Here is a 21005-nt window from a genome sequence, read left to right on the forward strand (position 1 = left end):
TTGACTATCAGTTTTGCAAAGAATACTTAGCATTGCTTACAGTGACTCTTCCACACCACATCTTGTTTCAAGAACCACCTTCTTCTGCCAGGCAACCAGCCAGGGCCCTCATTTTAATGTTTCTCAGCTCAGATAATTTTTACATTCTTTGGCCATGCTTATCTTCCACATAACTCTAACTGTAGCATCACTTAGCAGTATTTCTACCCAAGGCTTACATAAAACATTAGTGCAATGAATAAAAACAACTCAAATATGCCTTTAATCATGCTGAAAATCAAGTTTCACCAATTAATTTTTGCTTTTATTTAAAAAGACAGAATTACAACAAACTAGACTTCCCTCATAATTAAATTATTTAATAAAGGCTAAATCCTGAGTTAGCAAAAGCTACTGCTTCACTCGAGTTTCAGAAATTGCTAACACGCATTTTTATATTTTTGGCTCCCAGTACTAATTCTGCACACAGCACTTTTTCAAAGCTTTAAATCAGAGGCAAAACACAAAAATCCAAACTGAAGAAGACTGTAAATATCAGTGCAGCTTTAGTTAACTAGCTATGGATTAGCTAGAGTACAGTACAAAACATTTGTTGAGATTCAGGACAGAGGAGTTATGAACTAAAACTGCGTTTTTCAAATCATTAATAGCACTTTTTAAAAAAGTAGTAAGTGTGTAATACAGGGATTGTCGTTTCAAATCAGATACACTCAAGTGATGATTAATGCACATGTTAATGTAGAAAGACCTACTGTTTTTAAGATACTGATGACCAGTTCACTATAATTACAGTAATTAAACCTCTTACCCTAGTCCATGAGTCAATTGACAATCTTCGTGAATGTACCTTGCAACAAATGAAGCTGGTTCTTGCCACTATCGAACACAATTACAGAACAGTTTGAAGGAAAAACACCTGACTGGGGAGCTGGGTCCCTCACAGCCCACACAAATCAAGGTGTCACAAAATTTTCTTTCACATGCCCTGCAACCTTCCCAGTACTAGCATGTTTTTACTCGAAATGATGATGCATGCACAAAATCTGCTTTGCATGCGATTTGGCAATGCTCATGAGATGAGCCAAAACACTAATCTGTACAATTTGTAGCGTGGTATTGATGTCACAGAATGTTTTATATATAGTTTGGAAAAAAGCATGAAGTTTCTTCAGGTACACAGAGTTCTTCAAATTTCAGAACTTAACTATTACACTGCAGTGAAAAAAACCTGGCTTCTCAACTCAAAGCTTGTGAATTAAAACTGGAAGATATTCTCAATCACTCACAGTCATTTATAAAACCCATCCTGTGGAAATAAAACAAGAGCAATCTAGAGACATAAGACATCTTTTTAAAGATGACTCTTGTTGGTATTTTTCCTTATGGAAAGCAAACTGTATTTTAAGAAACAGTTAAATGTATTAGCAAAGTGCAATACTGTCACATTACCAAAAGTCTCTCCAGAGGAGATACCAAAAATTAGCCAATTCTAATAAATTAGAAGATAACTTGAAATTTAGAACAGATTAATTATAAGACATCCACATAAAGGAGTGGGGACTTAGCAGTCTTATATAAAAGAGAGCAAGTCACATGCTTACATGCTGATACTGAAAGATCCCAACAGGAACAAAACCACAAGATGATAGTCAGGTCAAACCTACAACCACTCAAGTTGTAACACCAAAGAGACAAGCAAAAGGGTAGGAACAAAGTTTTTTGACAGAAACATCTAATTTGGAAAAAATCCAGATAAATAATTATACTACATTCCATCATAATATCAATTTTTCTGCATTGTGCATTTACCAAGGATTGAGAACGCAACCTGCGCAAGCATCATCGCTTTCAGTGACTTCATCCAGTGACAAAAGTAACATTTAGGACTTTGCCACCTCTGCACCCCCACCACATGAATAAGCATCTTTTAGCTCAAGGTCTTACTTTAATAGGACGGATAGAATTGGTAGGCGATAATCCCCACATGTGCATAAAGTATGGTTAAATCTTACATAATGTCAAAATAATTTCATGAGGCCCTTTCATTACAATTGGCATCATATTACGTTACCTCCTTAAATATAGTTTTCATTTTAAGAAACCCACCAGTCAAACTGCCATTTCAGTAGAAGAAACAAGGTGAACTGTATTCACATTGACACGAAGTGTCACTATATCCCCAAGAGAGCAGTAGTCAAACTGCCAAAGAAATACCATTTGTTGTCAAAGTACTTTAAATTCTTGTGAAAGTCTCTTCCATCTTGTTAGAAAGTGTTTGCTACAACAACATTCTGCATCAGAGAGATTAACCTATTAGTGCTGCATTACTGTCAACATTAAAAGATAAAAAGGTCGTAAGTGCAGGACCAACCAGAAGAAAACGTCCAGTTTGGAAACCTCTCCAGTAAGGCATAGAGTTGAGGTGACTTTTGATCTTCCCCAAAAAAGTAATGTGCTGCAATGCCAAGGGAGACTATTCCATCAGAATGCTTCTCTGGGGTCTGAAAGCGAAAAAAGGGCAACACAGTCTTTACGATTGTCTACCGCTTTTAAACATAAGATCAATCCAGATGTACTTTCTACAGACTTACTACCTATGCAACAAATTTCATCCTGCAGCTCTTTGTCCTACATGTTAAAACACTTCCTATCTTCAAATGCATCAGTCTGATTACATGAGAAGTCCAATCTGAATTGACCTTGCAACTACCTATTTAGATCACAGTACCTCTGACGTTACATAGCTTGCACATGCTTTAACTTCAACGATTGTTATCTGTTGGTTTTGCTGACAAATCAAGACATGGACTCCAACAAAATATTCATACTGATCCTTCTATTGTGAATCCTTAGGATGAAAAGCCTTTTCTGCCTAGTTTTGCCACTATCAATACTGCAAAGCTTGTCACGCTGCAAATTCCCACCTGCCTTTATCAAGTACTCTCAGAGAAATATTTGGTTAAGTGCTTAGACTGTCCGATCCAGGAAGGAACAAGGAATTTTCTGAACTTTCAAAAGTTCTTGTAATACTTAATCAAAGAACAAGACACTGTTAAACATGTAATGAAACCACACAGATCTGCAAAAAGTTCTTCACTGGCAAGTTAACAGGGAGGTGGGTGTCATAAATCCCACTGGAACAGCAATGCTGAAAGCCTTTCTTCCAACTGAAAATAATTTAAAAGAAAATACAGAAAATAAAGCTTCTACAACTTTCTTCAGCTTCAAGACAGGTAAGTTTCCCACCAAGGACTACCTGCAATTTCCCAAAACCAAGCAAACAAATTACATGAAAAGGAAACTTCAAGAACTACAAGGTTAAGATCAAAGAAATCCAAACTTATGACCTAAGACCATGGAGATAAGGAAAATATTCTCCCTTTGGCTGTTCGGCATGTTAGCAGACTAAGCATCACAAAAGATATGTGAGCTGATATATGAAGCTGAGGTACAAATTAAAAGAGGGAAGCTAGAATTAGGATCTATCAAATAAAGTGAAGCTTAAGAAAGTTACTACGACATTTTTCACATAAGAATGCAGAAATAGTGACAACAGGGCAGACCAAGGAATCGCCGGGTTGCCAGCAGCAGCATACTCACCGTCAGTTCTACCCAGAAGTGCCATGGTGTAGCCTGCAGCCCGTGGGAGTAAAATACAAAGTAGTCTCCTCCTAAGCTAGCAACCGGTATACCATTCCCAAGAGACCAGGTGGACAGAGTCGAACCTTCATGGGGCCGAACATATAGAGACATGTGGCTTGGACCTGCAGAGACAGCAATATGTACCTACATATATCAACAGCTGGACGTAGAATAACCGTCTATTTTCCTATATAGTAGCATGGTATCTGTGTATTACTATTTGTGTCTTCCAAAACATGACAGAACTGTCTTCTCTACAGAAGAAGCTTCCATTATTTCCAGGCAGTGAGATAAATACAATGATGATGTAGGAGAGGTACAGAGCTATAAAACGGACTTTAAGAAAGGACTTGCTATAAAAAGATCAAGGCTTACTCAAAATAGACAAGGTTATCAGTCCCCCAAGTAACAACTGCAACACAACACCCTCAGCTTTTAGTGTGTTATGAAACTGAATTAATTCATGCTAATCTCACAAAGCTTACTATCTTGGGAATGGCACTAAAAACCACAGTACTGGAGGCAAAACCTGAATTATCATGGGCATAAAATAAACATGAATCACAAAACAGAAGCTTCAGTAACTCACCAGATACTTCAAAGCTTAACCTCACAGAGTTCCAGGGCATCAGCTCCTTAGACAGAACTTTAAAATGAATGGGGTTTCTTGGAAAAATTTCTGGAGCAGGAAGATACCAGTTTTTCCTATTGAAAAAAGTTAACTCATTATCAATGCAACACTCAGAGGTACTAAATATGAGAACCCAAGAAATTTTTGTACAGTGTAGCTGACGGTGCTGTTACTAAATGAAATACTCAAAAGTTACTGATTCTAGCAGAAGGCAGGTAAAATTAGGAGCTTGTGGCCAGGCAAATATTTAAAAGACATATTAATAGAAAAATAGTCACCAGTGTGATCATTCATCACTTTCATCTGCCTTAATTAAACAACAAATTAAGTAAGAATATTTGCATCTTCAAACTGCTACACTTAAGCTCACAAGATTCTTGGGCCATGAGAAATGGTCACTGCAGCTAGTTTTCTTCTGTGAAGACCAGTTACTCCAGACTTCCTCTGCCGTCAGCTGAGGTGAGGGAGGAAGAAGGGAAGAGACATACATACTCCTATTCTGAACTGCCCTTCAGAAGGCCCCCCCTTCACCTTTTTCTCCACTGGTGCTGACATCAATTTTCTACACCAACTTCTACAGCTCCTGCAGCAGATCCAGCAATCTCTTGCAGAGATTCTGGCAGAAGACACTGCATCTAGACAGAAGTTTGTCTCCTGAAGCAGAAGGATTATTTACTTTTAGACCAAGCTTAGCCTTACTTTTTCTTCCCTTACATAAGCAAAATTGCATAAATGACCAATGTGCTTTGGCAGTAAGTGCTCAAGTGAAGCAATGTTCACACCAACCGGAACATGAAATGCACTGGCAGAATCCAAGGAAGGCCACAGAAAGGAGCCTGCTCCTCGCATGGAGTTCTAATGGTGTCATTGATTTCAGGTACATGAGGAGTTATGTGAGACATTCCATTATAATCAAATCCATTAATCCATATACCAGCATCACTTTTAACCACATTTCCATCTAGATCATGAAATCTTCTGCTTGTGTGCTAGAAGAGGAAAAAAAAAGATACACAGAAATATGATGGAGTCTGCGCACTTCGCAAGAGTCAGAAGCGATTCTGAAACATCTTCTACGTCAGTCCTTAAGGTCTACTGCATTTTCAGTATGCACTGAACACTCATCTGAGTATTTATTTATATATATATATAGAATTACTCAGATAAAAGAAACATACCATAAAAACACCTACATTCAGAAAATGACTCTGCTTGTTAAGTATTTGCTCATCTCCCACCATGCTCACTTTTTAAATTAACATTGCTTACTCAACTCTCCCACTTAAACTCCCCCCTAAAAAACCCCTTGCTCTTTTGACACAGATGAACTGAACACAGAGATTGAACAAGGGAAACATTAGCAATTCTTTCAAATCCAGGAATAATCATTAGAGCTTTTAAATCAAGCAAGACAGGGAAGGTTAGTCGTTTAGGGGCAGGGGGTGGAGGACGGTGTTAAGCTTTGAAAAAACCAAACACTCCTGCAACCAACAGAGGCAATACAAGATACAAGGCTTTTCTCACCTGGAGAAAGACTCGCTTAGGCTTTGGATTAGCCGCATCAGAACTGTAAGGAAAGAAGATTCCACTACAAACCAGAATCAGAGTGACTACAAACACAGTAGTTAAAGCTATTAGCGTCGTTTTTGTACTTTTGACAAGGTAAATGAAGTTAATCTAGAGAATAAAAAGACAGCCCAGTTACAAAACTGCAAGACTTAAGAAATAAGACACTATTTGTATAACTCTAAAATCCAATTATGGAACCAAATGTACATTAAGAGATATCATTGCAAATACTACCTGACACAAGCACTTCTTTGTAATCTCAGTATTTAAAACCAGAAGAAATAGAGTGAGTACTTCCCAGAGCTTTCAAAAATTTCCTATTTTCTTAAACATCTGCCAAAAAAACCCTAGAACCTCTGTAGCAAGGGCAGCAGAAAATAAAAACTGAGAATTTTTTTTTGAAGTGTAGTATACATACTGTTCAGCCACATACTATACTTCACCTAAAATTAATGCCTGTTCAAAGTCCAGCATTAAATTGCATATTTTACACCAATCTTTACTATATCACCATAGAACAGATATATTTTTGTAACCCCTGCTTCAACGACTTTTCTTTGACTAACATAAAACACGGAATCTTTGACATGTTTCCTAGAAATTTCCTGTAACATTTAAGATATTGTCAAATTATCATTAACTTCAAGTATTAATTTAGAAAAACATTGATTCTAAACTATAGAGAAAGATTAAATGTTTTAAAAACATTTACAAATTCTACTTACAAAATAGGATGACAGAATCATAGTGATGACCACAATAAATCCTGCCAACACCACATCTGGTAGAATTTCTGAACCACTTCGTCCCATGATAGGTGTAAACATTTCAAATACAGTCCAACTAAGATACATCATATACAGATAGGGAACAAACATTCCCAGCATGTACATCATGACAAACTTCATTGTGGCACCTATAAAGGACAGGAAAAAAACCCAAAAGACAGAAGAAAAAACCTTAAAAGCTTAAAAAGGACAAAAGCATAGCTTTACTAATATATCCACATAGTGCTGCAAGGCCCAATACACCATACTGGTCCTCATCCCTGACATGGATATGGAAAGGGGATCTTATTTTGCATAGCCAATGCCAAGATAACTCTTTCAAAAACACCACAAAACTATTCTTGTATTAAAAAAAAAAAAAAAACAACAAACAGGTGTTCTGTCCCAAACACTTTAAATATTACAGTATTTTTTAACAGCCATTACTGTCCATCAAAGTATCTGATCACTTATTAGTAACCCCACATAGTATTGGGTTTTTTAGCCTGAGACAGAATGTTTTTCAGCAGTGGTTTTTTGTTGTTGTTGTTGGTGGGGTTTTTGTTTTTGTTTTTTTAAAGAGTTTCTCCATACTTTCACAGTGTCTTCAGTTCAAGAAGACTTTTTCGTATTACAAAATTGTCACATAGCTACTTTGACTATTCAAATTGAAAGTTTGGGATTTCTTTTGCTTAGACTTAGGAGGAAAACACTCAATATACAATCATAGGGGCAGATGTTTCAAAATACAACCTCCCCCCCTCAAAACGCATACCTTTTTGGCTGAATTCTTTATGAGTCATCAGCTTAGCGAGTAAAGGAAATGCTACCCATAATGTACAAATGAATGCTGAACAAAGGCCCATCTGAGTAATCACAGCCAATGCTACAGACCAAATCATCAATGAGGCATCAAAAAAAATATCTCCCAGGTACTGCTCATTCATGTTCTGTAACAAAAAAGCATGCATTACTAAGCATATTCCATGTATGACATCTCATGAGAACACATAGAAAAATCCTCATTTCTTGTATATAATTGTCTTCCTCGGACATAATTATTTTGATAAGCAGCATCTCACCATTCTCTTACCATTGACAATTACCCATGACGGTATACTTTTTTATTTTTTAATTGTGCTCTGATCTAACTTGAAAAAGAAATTACCTGGGCTAGGGCAGAGGAAAGGCATGTACAAATGACAACACCAAGAAGATGAAAGGCTAATGTTTCAGGTACACTGGCAAACAGGGCCTTTCAAGTTCTTCTGTCCAATACAGAAAACTTTTTGCATCTTTTTAATCAACTCAAAATTTAAGTCTGCCACAGATTAAAAACTACATTACCCTTCAACATTAGCAATGAAGTCAAACTCACCTTGTAGAAGTACTTCTTGGCTAGCGTATGCACAAGAATGAGCTTAGCTGCAGCTGCAGTGCCATACAGAAACACAGAAACATAGAAATGGGTGTACCAAGAAAGAGATCGTCCAATGAGAGAGATGAACACTGCCACTATAAGGACTGACACCAGCGCGCAGACCCAACTTAACAGTGTTAAGCCGAATGTAGTAAAGAGTTTCTTCAGGTTAGGAATGGCTATGAAGAAGAAAAAAGAAGTTTCATTCAACAGTCATGTTTTCTACTGCATACTATCATCAAGACTGTAATTATGCCACAGTATAATTGCTTTAATGACCAAAATAGAACTGCATGAGGAGTCTGAAGATTTCTTAACAGCATGGTCTAAATCACTTAGCCTATTTCTTTGCAAATCTTTTTGCAGTCTTCCCCACTACAAGATTTATTACCAGAGTACTAGTGTATTTTGCAGATTACCACATTCCCAATAGTAAATTTCTCTAGGGAATCAATGGAGCCACTCTACCATCTACAAAGTCACAACAAAACAAAACAAAAAAGTTGCTTTTCTTGTAACTTTTTCTTACTTCAAAAACGTTTGCTGGATTTTGGGGTGAGTGTTTATTTTGGTTTGATTTTTATAGTTTATATAGTTACTAAGCAAATTTTTTTTTCCATTTTCAGATCTTTAAATTAAAGATTTAATTTTAATCCATGAAAGGATAAGAAACATAATCATGATTCATTAAGTGCTAGATATGTAGGCCTATCATAGTCTTTCTTCATCATAATTATTCACAGATGAGAGATTTAAACACAAAGAAACTCCTATGACACACAGCACATCTAAAATTTATTTCTGAAGTTTATCTAAAAAGATGCATTAATCGCCTGAACACTACTTCATTTACTAATTGCTATTCGTTAAAGAGTAATGGATTGATTTTTTTTTTTTTTTTTAAAGAACTAGACTTACCTCTGGTTTTGGGCTGTAATACTTTCTTGCTCAAATACAGAAAAGCAATTGCTGCTGTAATATAGTTCATAACGGTGCCAACACGAGCAGGATAAGCCAGGACAAATAAACCAAGCACATCAAAGAACACAACATTTCCATGTCGATACTCAAAAGATTTAGCCAACTTATCTGATGTTGCTAGGTATTTTAGGACAGCTAGAATATTGTCACCTATTAAAAAAAGCAGATATACAACATAATTACATCAGGGTTGATTAATTAGTACACAGCATTCTTTTAAATGTAAGTTCTTAAAACTGTATTGAAATATCCTCAAAGACATGAATATACAACTGCTATTCTGAAATAGGTATAGCATAGTATTTTCATCAGTTAATCTACACAGCTGCTACTAAAATAAATTAACTTAGGAAGCTTCATGTATTTAAACTGTTGCAATGAAGGGAGTAGTCAAGCTTTCGGCCCATAAGCCCTTCTTCAGGTCTAATATTAAAGCACTGGATTTCAAGGCTAACCCTCAGAAGAGTTTGTCATTTCCTAATCTTCCTCTTCTCCTTGCCACTAGTGACACCTCCATGTTTCCACAACTATGAATTACCTGCCTACCTTTCCCTAGATGACTGTAAAGTAGGAGACAAGAAGGCTATTTTCCTTGGTAGCCTACAGGTACCAACCACCTTTTCCTTTCTGACGGTACAGCCAAAACAGATGTGATCAAACAAGGACAATTCTTCTCAACTTTAATTTTGCTTTTACTTGATCTGTAAAAGTGCCTACTGGCTGAGAAGTTTGTCTCTTTTTTTTTTAAGCTGTGATACGTTTAGCAAGAGATGTTCTATGTAACCACCACGACTAGTAAAATCATCTTTCCAACAGGAATTTAGAAGCGTTATTTTCAGTCTTGCAACTGCATTGGCACAAGAAAGAGTTTAAAAACTCTTATTTGTGCCAGTCTTCTAAGCTGGCTTCTGTATAAGCTTAAAGAGGGAAACGGTCAAAATCCTGGAGGCATTTAAGATTCTGTTAGTTTTTCCTGGGAAACTAAAGGTCTCACTGTAATTTTCTTCACTGCAGTCTGTCAAATAGCCTGATATAAGCACAACCTGTTAGTAGAAAATAAATCCATAGTCTGTGTGCTACCACCTAAGTTTTACTGAGATCTATTCTAGAAGAAAAACCTCTGTTGGCGGATCAGCTTCTATGCCACCAACTTAACCATAAGCTTCTCATGATGAACATTAATCAGTAAGGGGACTTACTGAGAGAAAAGAAATGCAGAATGCTGAACAATCAGGTATCAATAGCTAGCTTACAACCTTAATTAGATTCCAGTTACTTCCAAATCAACATCACTGAATGTTGATAAAGTTTATCTTCCCAAGTTGACCATATTTCCTTTGTATTTTAAAGAAATGCATTCAGTTAACTCTTTGTTCTTTAGAAAATGTCTAGCCTGTTCTAACTGTGTAATTAAAATTATGAATTTCTTGCAATGGTAGTCTTACAGCAAAATGAAAAAGCAGCTACAATGCTACTCTTGAGTAAATTACTGAATTCTTGAAATACCAACCTGCTCTCTGAATGGAATCTGTTAAAATTCTGTCTGATGTGTCGTATTCTGTATGATAAATGTAGCCATTTTCAATAAAAGCCAAATCTATTCCTACAGAGAGAGAAAAAGCTTGTTTGAAATTATGTAAATCTAAAACCTCAAAACAAACATGTGAAAGCCTCAGAGATGTTTCACACAAACCGTTGCTCTACTTTGCAGCCCACTCACTATCCTTAAAAGATGAACAAAATAGTCCGCTTTGTAGAAGAAAGACTGACTGGGATTCCATCTGTATTTAAAAAAAGGACACTTTTATAATATTTTAAAATATCTGTCCTTTATAATGTATTAATTTGCATGACATCTGAACACAAACTGATCTGTACTCAAGAAACACATGAAAATTTTAAATCATCTCTGCTTCAGAAAAGATGTACAAGGTGCTTTCCAAACATTTACTAGTAAAACATCAATAGAGATCCATGCTGAAAAGTAATAAAAAGCAGCACTGTGGAACTACAGTAACACCTTCTCAAAATACCAGGTGTGTTGTCTTTACTTCTAATTTGTGAACAGCTTTTTAAATAGTCAGTCTGAAAACTCTTAATTTAAAAGTCCAAATAATCTGTAAAAATAAACAAAAATATTCACCAAAAAAAAGGTTTTCTGCGAGATTAATTATACATTCAGTATATGCCAAACACCCCCCACACACACTGTATATACAAAAAGCTGCTGTCTGCAATCTGAATCCTCACAATTTTGCAGACTTTTAACAAATCAGACCTCAATTCTACTAGTGGACAAAGAGGAACAAACTAGTTCTTTAACTCAAATATTTAATTTACATTTGTTTAGAAAAAACAGAGGTCAGTGAGAATTCATTTTCCATTTATGATAGAGGTATGATTCCGAACAAATAAAGAACACATTGTACAACATCAAGTACTTTACTTTTAGGCTAGAAGTGCGCTTTGGAACAGTTCAGAATATGCCAACATGTTTTGTTCTAAGAATTAATTCATAAATATCACTTTTCTTGAAAGTGACTCCAATCACAACCTGTGTCAGATAGCAAGGATTTTACCTAAGTTTGTATTCCTTTGAATTGTGTTTCTATTGTGTGGTCTACATTTTTTTCCACTGGTCATTCTCTGCAGAATGGATACCAAACTGTTAATAGATTAGCAAAACCCAAACCTGCTGTCCTGTGCTTGATTATGACCAAAAAAAGTAATGATAATGCATTAATTTCAGAGTCACTATCTTAAAAAAAAGAACATTTTGGTTTATCCCTTAGGTATAGACATTTAATTCCTGCAAGCAGTTTATTAGTATCATTACCAAAATGTTTCAAAACAGGATATTTAATAGTGTACTGTTAATTCCTGGAATGTTTTCCTTATTTTCAGGAAACTTTTCTACCATGTAGTTTCTTTCTGGAAAACAGCAGTCTCAAAAAAAAATCTCCTTAACAACCTGCATGACAAACCAAATCTAAAGGCTCTTGCCTTAGAAAAGAAGCAGGAAAATTTGCTCCCAAACTGAAAGACAAACCAAATTTGAGGACCTTCATATAGTGCCCCACAGAACAGTCTCCTTGTTATAAACTTAAGCTAAATGATTGCATAATGCACATTGACATGTCGTCTGATAACATACCTGGAATATTGCCAAAGTCCCGGTAGATACGGAAGTCTGTATCTGCTGGGATAATACCACTCTGAAATATTTCCTGTGCCACCACAGAGGCAAAGGGATGTTTCGCTGCAGCTACGTATGCTTGTACCAACCAAGGATTCTCAGGTCCTAACAAAAGACAGGCAGAAAGTTCACAACAAATATTTTTGAACTTCAGTTAAGATATGTATCTTTATGGTAACAATGCAAAGGAACTCACTAGAGTTTTAATGCTGTTACCCCACAGGGTACATAGTAAGTGCATTTGTGTTGGCTGAAAGACTCACGCTTGAGAGAAGGAATTAGTCACACGGGAAAAAAAAAAAACCCTGAGCGTTCAACAGCAGAGTAGATAAGTCATCTCCCAGAAAAGACTCAGCACTAATAAAGAAGTTAGAACTTTTAGCAAAGTATCCAATTTATCATCTGTGTATCACATCTCAAAATTGTTGTTTAGAGAAGATTTTCTCCACTAAAGCATTCAATGCAAGTAAACAATTATGCAGCTCCAGCAGTAGAAGGAAGACTGCAGTCCAACTAGGATGGAGCGGAAGTTTAACTTTAGCCGACAAAACACAGAAGTTTTGCTGCTTCCTGAGCAGCAGATGGAGTTCTAATGTCAACATCTCCTTGAGAAGATTTTGAAAGAACTGCTGTGAAAAGTGAATAAAGCATATGAAAGTATGAGTATGTAAGATATACGAGATATCCAAATCTGGTATTACCTTGATGTAAAAGTGAAATACAACTTCTGTAATCCTGTTCTACACAGGCTTCCCACCTATGAGGCAACTTCTGTGGCAGTGCTTTAGCCTACACATATCTAAAGATGAAGAGCAACTTATTTGCTGCACAGGGTTGGGAAAGAGGCAGAGAGGTTCTCTTGTCTTTGCTTATGAGTCACTTTCAATACTCCTTCAAGTTTACATTATTTATTATCAAATTATCCTAGTGTAGAAACTGGACACAATGCAAGCTCATACCTGTTTGAAAAACAAGTTCTTTTCCTCCTACACCTGCTGCCTCCAGGTTAATAAAAGCTCTAATTGACTTGGCCCACTCATGTTGTGTAATGAAGCCGTGACTAGCCTTGATGGGAAAACAAACAAAAAAAAAAAGTAGGTCAAATATCTTCCAGACCAGCCTAAATGTTATTTTCCATCACATATCATCATAACTCAGAATTGGATGAGGCAGCCAGATCACAACACAAACAGATGCAGAAAATCCAAGTCTTGTAATTAAATTAATACGGGCAATATTCTTAACCTAAGTATATTTTTCCTTTTGAAATCAAACACATTTTGCTCACAATCTTAAGACTAGCATTTAACTAATATTTCAACAGATTAAATAAAAGCCATATCTGCAGTTATTCTTTTGTTTATCAGAGTCCTAATATACAGCTTGGAAATATATTTTAAAATTCTGGCATATTCTCACCTGCAAAATATTTTCTTCTGCACCATTAAATAAGAATATGACAGCATGCTGCAGGGACTCTGATGATTTTGAAAGTGTGTTAAGTATTTCAAGCATCACTGCGCAGCTAACAGCATCATCACTGGCACCTTAAAATAATCAGCAGAGTAGCATGGCTTAAAACAAACACACAGAATTGCAACAAAGACAAGAGAAGAAAAAAGCTTTATGCTATCTCAGTGACTTAATCTAACTGAGGTACAATTATGTCAAGCTTTAGTATATTCTCTGCTACTGTGTGCACCCTGCGTCTGTACCAGTTAAAAGCAACAGCGGAAAGAAAAACAACGTCCAAAAGTTGAGCAAGTGAAGTACAAGGTATCAGATCCAATACTACTGTTCAAGGAAACTAGACTAACAAGGTTATGAAGCAAGCAAAGTGATCATTATCTAATTTTCTAAGAACAATACAAATAAACAAGGACATAATTTTTACTTACAGCATACTCAAATTTTAAAAAATAAATATTCCCACACGTCACCCTGAAGCATTCTATACTGTTACAATGCATTCAAGCAAGTGCACAAAACCTCGAAGTAACATAAGGCCAAGATTGCAAAATAAAGCAAAGGCAATACCAGAATTTACACCTTTAAAGCATTCTTAAAATAGAAGTATACATTATAATACAGTATTTTCATGATCAGATGCTTTCCACCACGAGTTTTGCAGAAAAACCCTTCTGCTCTGAGCTCAGTAGTCTGTTCTCTTTGAGTTCCTCATCCAACACTATTCTATACTTACTCTCACTTCCTCACACATCCTCCCATGCCCTGCCATTTTTTAAAATCTTGATTAAGAATCCCTCTTTTAGCCAACGTCTCCCATTGCCCCATTTCCCTCACTTTGGTGCAAGCTGCAGCATCTTGCTACCCCACTCCAATCAATAAAATCTGGGAGCAGACAGAGAAATTTAACCTCATTCCTTTAGGCCTGGGTAGCATATATGATGATGATGTGCACTGAGATGACGATGACAGCATGGTCAGGCCTCAGCATGCTATTAGGGCAGACTCATTAGCTGCTAAAACTGTTTATTTTACACTAAAAAAGCAGCTTTTCAAAAGCTTGTAACTTGGCAAAATTTAGACCTATCTGCCCCTTCTGTGAAAAGCACATATTCTTGATACAAACACAGACCTCAGTCCAAATTTTAGCTTTAGCTTATTGTATGGAAGTACTTTATAATAAGTAAACCCAAAATCTTTCCAATACACTGTTCTCTAATCTGTTTCTCAGAAATTAACGCCTTGTTCTGCCAAAAGCTTTCCAAAAAGCCTCCCAAAAATATCTGATTTAAAGCCCTGATTATATTGCTACCCAGATTTATCAGTAGTCTACTCTTAGCCACACAGAGTTCTTTTATATAACTTATGCTGTGTTGAAAATTCAGCAGAGAACCGATTACAGTTTTCAGTGAGATCAATCACTTATCTGCCTTGCTGTGAAGCTAAGAAAAATAAGTTATTGGTTTCAACAGACATACAGATTTACATCTGATTAAAGCAGCCATGTAGGCACAGACTATGACACAAGCTCACAGAGAAAGTATCATCCTTGAATACTTCATATACAGCAAAACTGACGGGAGGTTATAACAGATTTTATGGCAAGTATCAGTAACCTAAGAAAACCAAGTTATCAGCTATGTCTACAATGCCAATTTCAAGATGTTTTTGCCTTCTTTTGCCTAGAAAATAATCAAACGGGCCATATAAACTGAAAACTAGTACCATTAGAACAAAAGACATGTTTTAGGAGTTTATAGAGTTCATGGTTTTCCTTCAACAGGAACTCAGGCTTTCTAACACTGAAGCTTTAATGCTCTACTGAGTTTTGCTTTACTCATTTTGTATTCATAAGCATCAACAGCAGATTATGTTTTATTATCTGCTTTTCAGCTATATTACTCATTGATCACTGACTCCTGCTGATTATGGTTAAATAACACATTCTTGGTAATGAAAAAAAGCTGTAAGCAAATAACAGAATAGAAAACAAAAGATTCTTGCTTAGGTTATGTGCAAGTTCACACTAAGAAAACGAAAGACCAATTCCTCAATGTTGTGGTAAAGGGCTAGGCCGTTTTGTGATTAAGGGCAAGCATAAAGGGATTTGTAGCTCCTCCACAGATTTCTGTATAATCCTATATAAATCACTTCTATTTTCTGGCACCTCTGTGCAAGGTTGATGAAATATTTTACTGTCTGAATAACTGTAAAGAAAGTAATCCACATACCCTTAATTCTGTGTTACAACCCATAGAAGCAGACACACATTTCACATAGGGCGTCAATTTAAAGACAGTTTTCACTAATTGTTGTATTAAGCTTGTGAAGTATTCCTTTTAAGTCTAGGCAGCCATATTTAGACTCTAAGTACAGTAATTAGCATCTCTGCAGTTCCTAAATGACAGAGCATGTATAATAAGCATGTAGTTACTAAGCTCAATTTGGAAACTCATATTGCCTGAATGAGGAGAAAGAAAAGTCCTGTATACCATTTGTTGACAGAAAAAAGGCACAAGGAGCATGGCAAGTGCTTTGTTTCTCTAGCTCATGCTCAACTGTTTTCTCAGTAACGAAGACTATTTGCACGTGCTGAAGAACAGAAGGTTTAACCCCCAAAATAAAATACCATGTGAGGTGTAAATGAAGAAACATCAGTAAAAGCTGCTCTGTTGGTGACTGAAGTCTGTAGGTATTTTTCAACTGCAATAACAGGCACACACCTGCAGCTGAGTGTTACAACAAAGGTTTTCAGTTCCCTACCTTCCTGGCACTGTTAAAATCATGTATTTACAAAGCTGTTTATACCCTTGCTGCAATAACTATTTAACATGATTAGATTTATAAAAATGCAGAGGGACAAGAATAAGAGTATGCAACAGTGGCAGTGAAAGTAGTAGTGAGAGACATGTACAGACTACCAAAGCAACAGTACCTTAATCTTTGATCACTACAGCTTTTGAGACAGAGGCTTTGAATGCAGAAAGAAAAGAAAAAAAAAAAAAAAGCACAGCTTAAAGATATCGCAGTAAAAATTTGAGATAAACTACGATACCAGCAAAGGGAAGGAAAAACATAGACTGGTTAGTCGGGCTGGGAACAATGTCTGGCACAAAGCATCCTGTGAAAGGTAAGCCACGATTAAATCCATACAGAAATATGGAAAGACCTGAACAACAGGTGGAAGCAGCATATGAACTACCTGCATAAGTAGTGAATTACAAGAAAGGCAGATATAACCAAACTTTCTAGAAATCTAAATATAGTATCTGTAATTTGCTGCCTACCAGAAAGTGAGAGTGAAACTCCGACTTCAGTAGGACCAATATGTCACTCTAAATACTGCATCTCACTGAAATCAAGCAGACTAGTTGACACATGCAGTATTCTAGCATGTGGCTGTAAGGCTACTTGGTGTAAGAAGACAGTGAGACAAGCTCCGTGGCTCATGTAATATACAGAAATGCAGAACGAACATATGGACCTACCCGGGGTATTTGGTACGGAATCAAAGTGACAATTGGATAACACTGCATGCTCAGCTCCATTTCGGGGTTCCAGCTTCACTATGACATTAGTTATGTTTGCATAGTAACTAGTAAAGCCTCCTAAAAAGTCAATGCTGAAGGAGCCTGTGGGCCTCTGTATGTCTATAGATATCTTGTGAGCATCTGTGCTTTCTCTTTCTATTGCCCTAATTTGTTCTAAGAGGTAGTTAACTGCAAGAACTTCATTTTCTGGACTTCCAACTGTTCTGGGCCCAATTGCTGTTATGTTGTCAAGATATCCCCTGTAAGAGATAAATTACACATTCAGCATCAACACGTTCAACATTTATGATGTAACTTATCTACAACCGTAATATTTTTGTACATTGTTCTATTTCAAAACTCACAGTAAGTGGGAGAGACTAAAGCCAATTAGATGGTAACTGTAGTCAAGGTGCCAGCGTTCATTATGGTAATGGGCATACAGTACTGATCTTTACTCAGGGCTCCTCATCTTATCTATCATGATATTAATCCAATCTACTGGTTTTCTGGTTTGAACATACCAATCCAAAAAGAAACAAAAGAATGACTGGAGAAGCTTAAGATTTTATCTTTTGCAAAGTTCTGGACATGCATACATGCTCTTCCCTGAATGTCTGAGTAAGCACACTCTTAGCAAGACTTACACCAACTAAACATTTGCAAAGAAGCTTTCCCAGACACTAAGTACTTTATAATACTACCAGAATTAAACTATGCAGGACGCATTGTTTGATCAGGCCAAACCAGCACCTTTAAGAGGCAGCCAATACGAGAGCTGGACCCCTTACAATACTTTTACCTACTTTCTGCAAGCGCTCAAGAGAGCTCTGAGCTCTTGCCAGGGCAGGGAAAGACACAAGTACTCTGCAAAGGACAGTAACCCAGCAACTGACGGGAGAGGCCCCCACCGGCTTGGCCAGCCGGCGGGACTCGCAGAGCGCACACCCGCTGCACCGACACCAACGACTGGACGCTGCAGAGCCGGGCTCGTCCGTGCGCCCGCTGGGAGGCAGGGTCAGGCCGCCGCTGCGAGCCTCCCCCCGGGGCCCCCTGCGGAAAGCAAACGGCAATCGCAGCTGCCGTCGCCCGCGGGGTGACTCCGGGCGGACTCTGCCCCGCGGCTGACGTGACACGGGAAGGTCTCACGGTTCTCCGCATCCTGCCCGGGACAGGAGGGGCAGCCCCCGCTCTGCCCTACTCTGTCCGCCGTACCTGGCGCGGGGGGCGTTGAAGTCGCGGGGCCCGGCGGCGGAGGGCTGGCTCAGCAGCTGCCGGTGCGAGACGTGAGCCAGCGCCCGCAGACCCAGCAGGTACAGCAGCACCAGCGGCGCCCCCCGCGCCTCGGGCAGCGGCAGCAGTCGCCGCCGCCGCGGCCCGCCCCGCTTTTTCCCGTCTGTGTCGCGGTCGCCGTCCTCCCGCGACGGCGGGTGGCGTCGGTCGCGGTCCCGGTGGCCGCCGCTCGCGCGGAGCCGCCACACAGCCGTCGCTGCGCTCCGCTCCATCGGCCGCGCGCTCATCCCCCGCTGCCGGCGCGAGCTCAGCCGCACGATACGGAACCAGACGAGGGTCAAAAAGCAGCCCGGCCCCCTCCTCGGCTGGGTACGGCGGGGCCAGTGGGCAGGGGGCGTGGCCACGGCGAGTCACGTGGGGGGATGGTTTCGTCAGTGCCCGCCCACCGTGGCAGTTGGGGTCCGTTGTGGGCACTGCTTGATGTGCTCGGTGACGGTAACGGCCGCTTCTCGCCTTGCGGGCCCGGGCGTGCCACAAGACCGAGGCCGTGAAGCCTTCGGCGGCGGTTGCCTGTGGGGACCACTGGCCCGGTAGCCGTGGAGCCCTGTCCCACCACAGTGCCGGGGCAAGTAACAGCCTGACTGGGGATCTCCCTGTGCTTTGTGGGCAGCATCGCCTCACTCACAAAGATTTGCAAATCTTCGTGTTTTCACTTTTTTCTTTCTTTCCTTCTTTCTTTTTTTTTTTTCCTAAAATGCAGAGGAAAGTGTGCAGAAGTAACCATGGTGTTAATGGGGGAGCAGTAGAGTGCCACAAACCAGCACACTAGAGGGAGGTGGCGAAGCCTTGCACACCTGAAGTCACAGAACTGGTGGTGCTTGGAGTTGCTGGGTTTTCTTCCCCCATTGCATTATATTTTTGGCATTTCATAGCTGTAGCACTGCCCTGACTGGAGCTCAAGTAGCCTGGTGTGAAGTGCAGTAACTCTTGGAGGTGCTAGTGAACAGGAGCTTCCAGTGAAGTCATGCCAAGGACAGCACCTGTGAGGGTGGGGGCCTGAGCTGTGAGAGACTGTCAGCCCTTGCTTCTCTCGGGGGGAGCAGGTCTTACAGTGCCTTTGAGTGATGGGACAGAGCTGTTGGATGGTCATTCTTCCTATCTTTATCATACTGCTTTGCAGTGTACCTGGCTACTCCTGAAGATAGTATAAAAGATACTTGTCTCTTGTGCTCTGTGATGTAATCTGGAAACACAATATGTAATGATGTGATCCAGAGAAGTGGCTGTTTCAATATATCTAGTGTTGCTGACGAACACTGAACCTTGCTGCTTTCTACCCTGCCTCTGTGTTGCCACATGGAAGCTTTCTAACAGGAGTTGCAATATCCTTTGGGATGAAAAAGTCTGAAGGAGTGGTGCACTAAAATGTGATGACTATGCTTTCTGCACACCTCAGGTGCCTTAGTAAATTTCCATATTCTGTCTTGGTGAGTTTCCTCATCTGCTTCACTGCACACTCAGTACAGACAAGATTATTGCTTACAGTTTATGACTTACAACTCCAGATTATGTCACTACATTTAAGACCCATAACATACTTCTAGGCTGAAAGGTTTGTTTTATTCTGTTTTGCTCAATTTTTATTCCTTCTTGCTTTTGTTTCAGTTATTTGTGTTACCTCCTTCTTCACACGTAGGCAAACATACCCCCAGATTTGGTCCTCAAAAGTAGATTTTACATTAGAAACAACTCTGCTAGGAAAAATTTCAACATGAATGTTTTCTTAAAAATACAAGTGCATAATTAGTCCAGTGAAATGCTTGCAACACAAATAACCAAAGCTAAGTAAATGTAAGCCCCCGAAAACGTGACGGAAGGGAAGCTGTTCTTTGAAAATGTCCTATTAATAATCTGTATGATAGTAAGGTAGTATTACTAAAATACATAAGAAAACGTGGTTTTTAAGAAAGATGCAGCCAGATATTCAGTGTAGATCTGCATTTCTCCCTTGAAATTCCTAAGCAGGCCTTAAAGTTGTATTCAAACAAGGAACCAAGTATGGACTTTCATCTTTTATTTTGATTTCATACATAATATCATCAGTGCCAAAGTCCTGGGGGCCACCACTCCTGAAAACTCACCTAAACAGCTTTATGCAGGGGCAGTTCCTCTCCAGCCACACATTTTGCTGCATTTCAGTTTGACTATGTCAGAACAGGCCCTACATTATTCATCTGGAGGGTAGTACACAATTTGAGAAAACAGGAGCTACACATCATATATTTTGGCTCTATGTTTACTTGAGGATTAGAACTGTAAAAGAATGTCATCCTTTTCTTAATGGTCTTTTCTCTTTCATTCTTTGGGCAACATTTGAACACTAAACCTCTCTCAGTTAAGAAGACCTGACTGTAATGATTTTGGTGACAGTCATACTCTACAGGTCAAACCAATTTCTAATATTCTGTCAATTCAAAATTCAGAAGTAATTTTCTGCTTTAGATCAGAAAGGCTTCTGATGTTTTGAATAGCGACAGCCCTTTTATCATCTGAGCATAGCATTTGGGAG

The 21005-nt window shown here is 38.7% G+C and overlaps 1 protein-coding gene across 1 annotated transcript; it reads right to left on the reverse strand.

The window, feature by feature from the left end:
• Positions 1-256: 256 nt before the first annotated feature.
• On the reverse strand, positions 257-19437 carry ERMP1 (endoplasmic reticulum metallopeptidase 1). The gene is made up of 15 exons (XM_054810968.1): positions 18419-19437; positions 17162-17463; positions 13626-13753; positions 13166-13271; positions 12165-12311; positions 10521-10613; positions 8948-9160; positions 7988-8208; positions 7385-7559; positions 6568-6758; positions 5798-5950; positions 5060-5262; positions 4232-4347; positions 3601-3764; positions 257-2501 (listed from the first exon to the last, which is right to left on the reverse strand). The coding sequence occupies exons 1-15, from the start codon at positions 18721-18723 to the stop codon at positions 2337-2339; spliced, it is 2682 nt and encodes an 893-aa protein (XP_054666943.1). The 5' UTR covers positions 18724-19437; the 3' UTR covers positions 257-2336.
• Positions 19438-21005: the final 1568 nt, after the last annotated feature.

This window comes from Grus americana, chromosome Z (assembly GCF_028858705.1).
Source record: "Grus americana isolate bGruAme1 chromosome Z, bGruAme1.mat, whole genome shotgun sequence".
Lineage (NCBI taxonomy): Eukaryota > Metazoa > Chordata > Aves > Gruiformes > Gruidae > Grus > Grus americana.

Excerpts from the sequence above, each read along its gene's own strand:
- ERMP1 (XM_054810968.1), bottom strand. The coding sequence starts at position 18,723 with ATGAGCGCGCGGCCGATGGAGCGGAGCGCAGCGACGGCTGTGTGGCGG. Across the intron at positions 12,312-13,165 it reads AGAACTTGTTTTTCAAACAG|GACCTGAGAATCCTTGGTTG; the intron begins GTATGAGCTTGC and ends GTCTTTTGTTAG. Across the intron at positions 5,263-5,797 it reads CTAAGCGAGTCTTTCTCCAG|CACACAAGCAGAAGATTTCA; the intron begins GTGAGAAAAGCC and ends TTCCTCTTCTAG.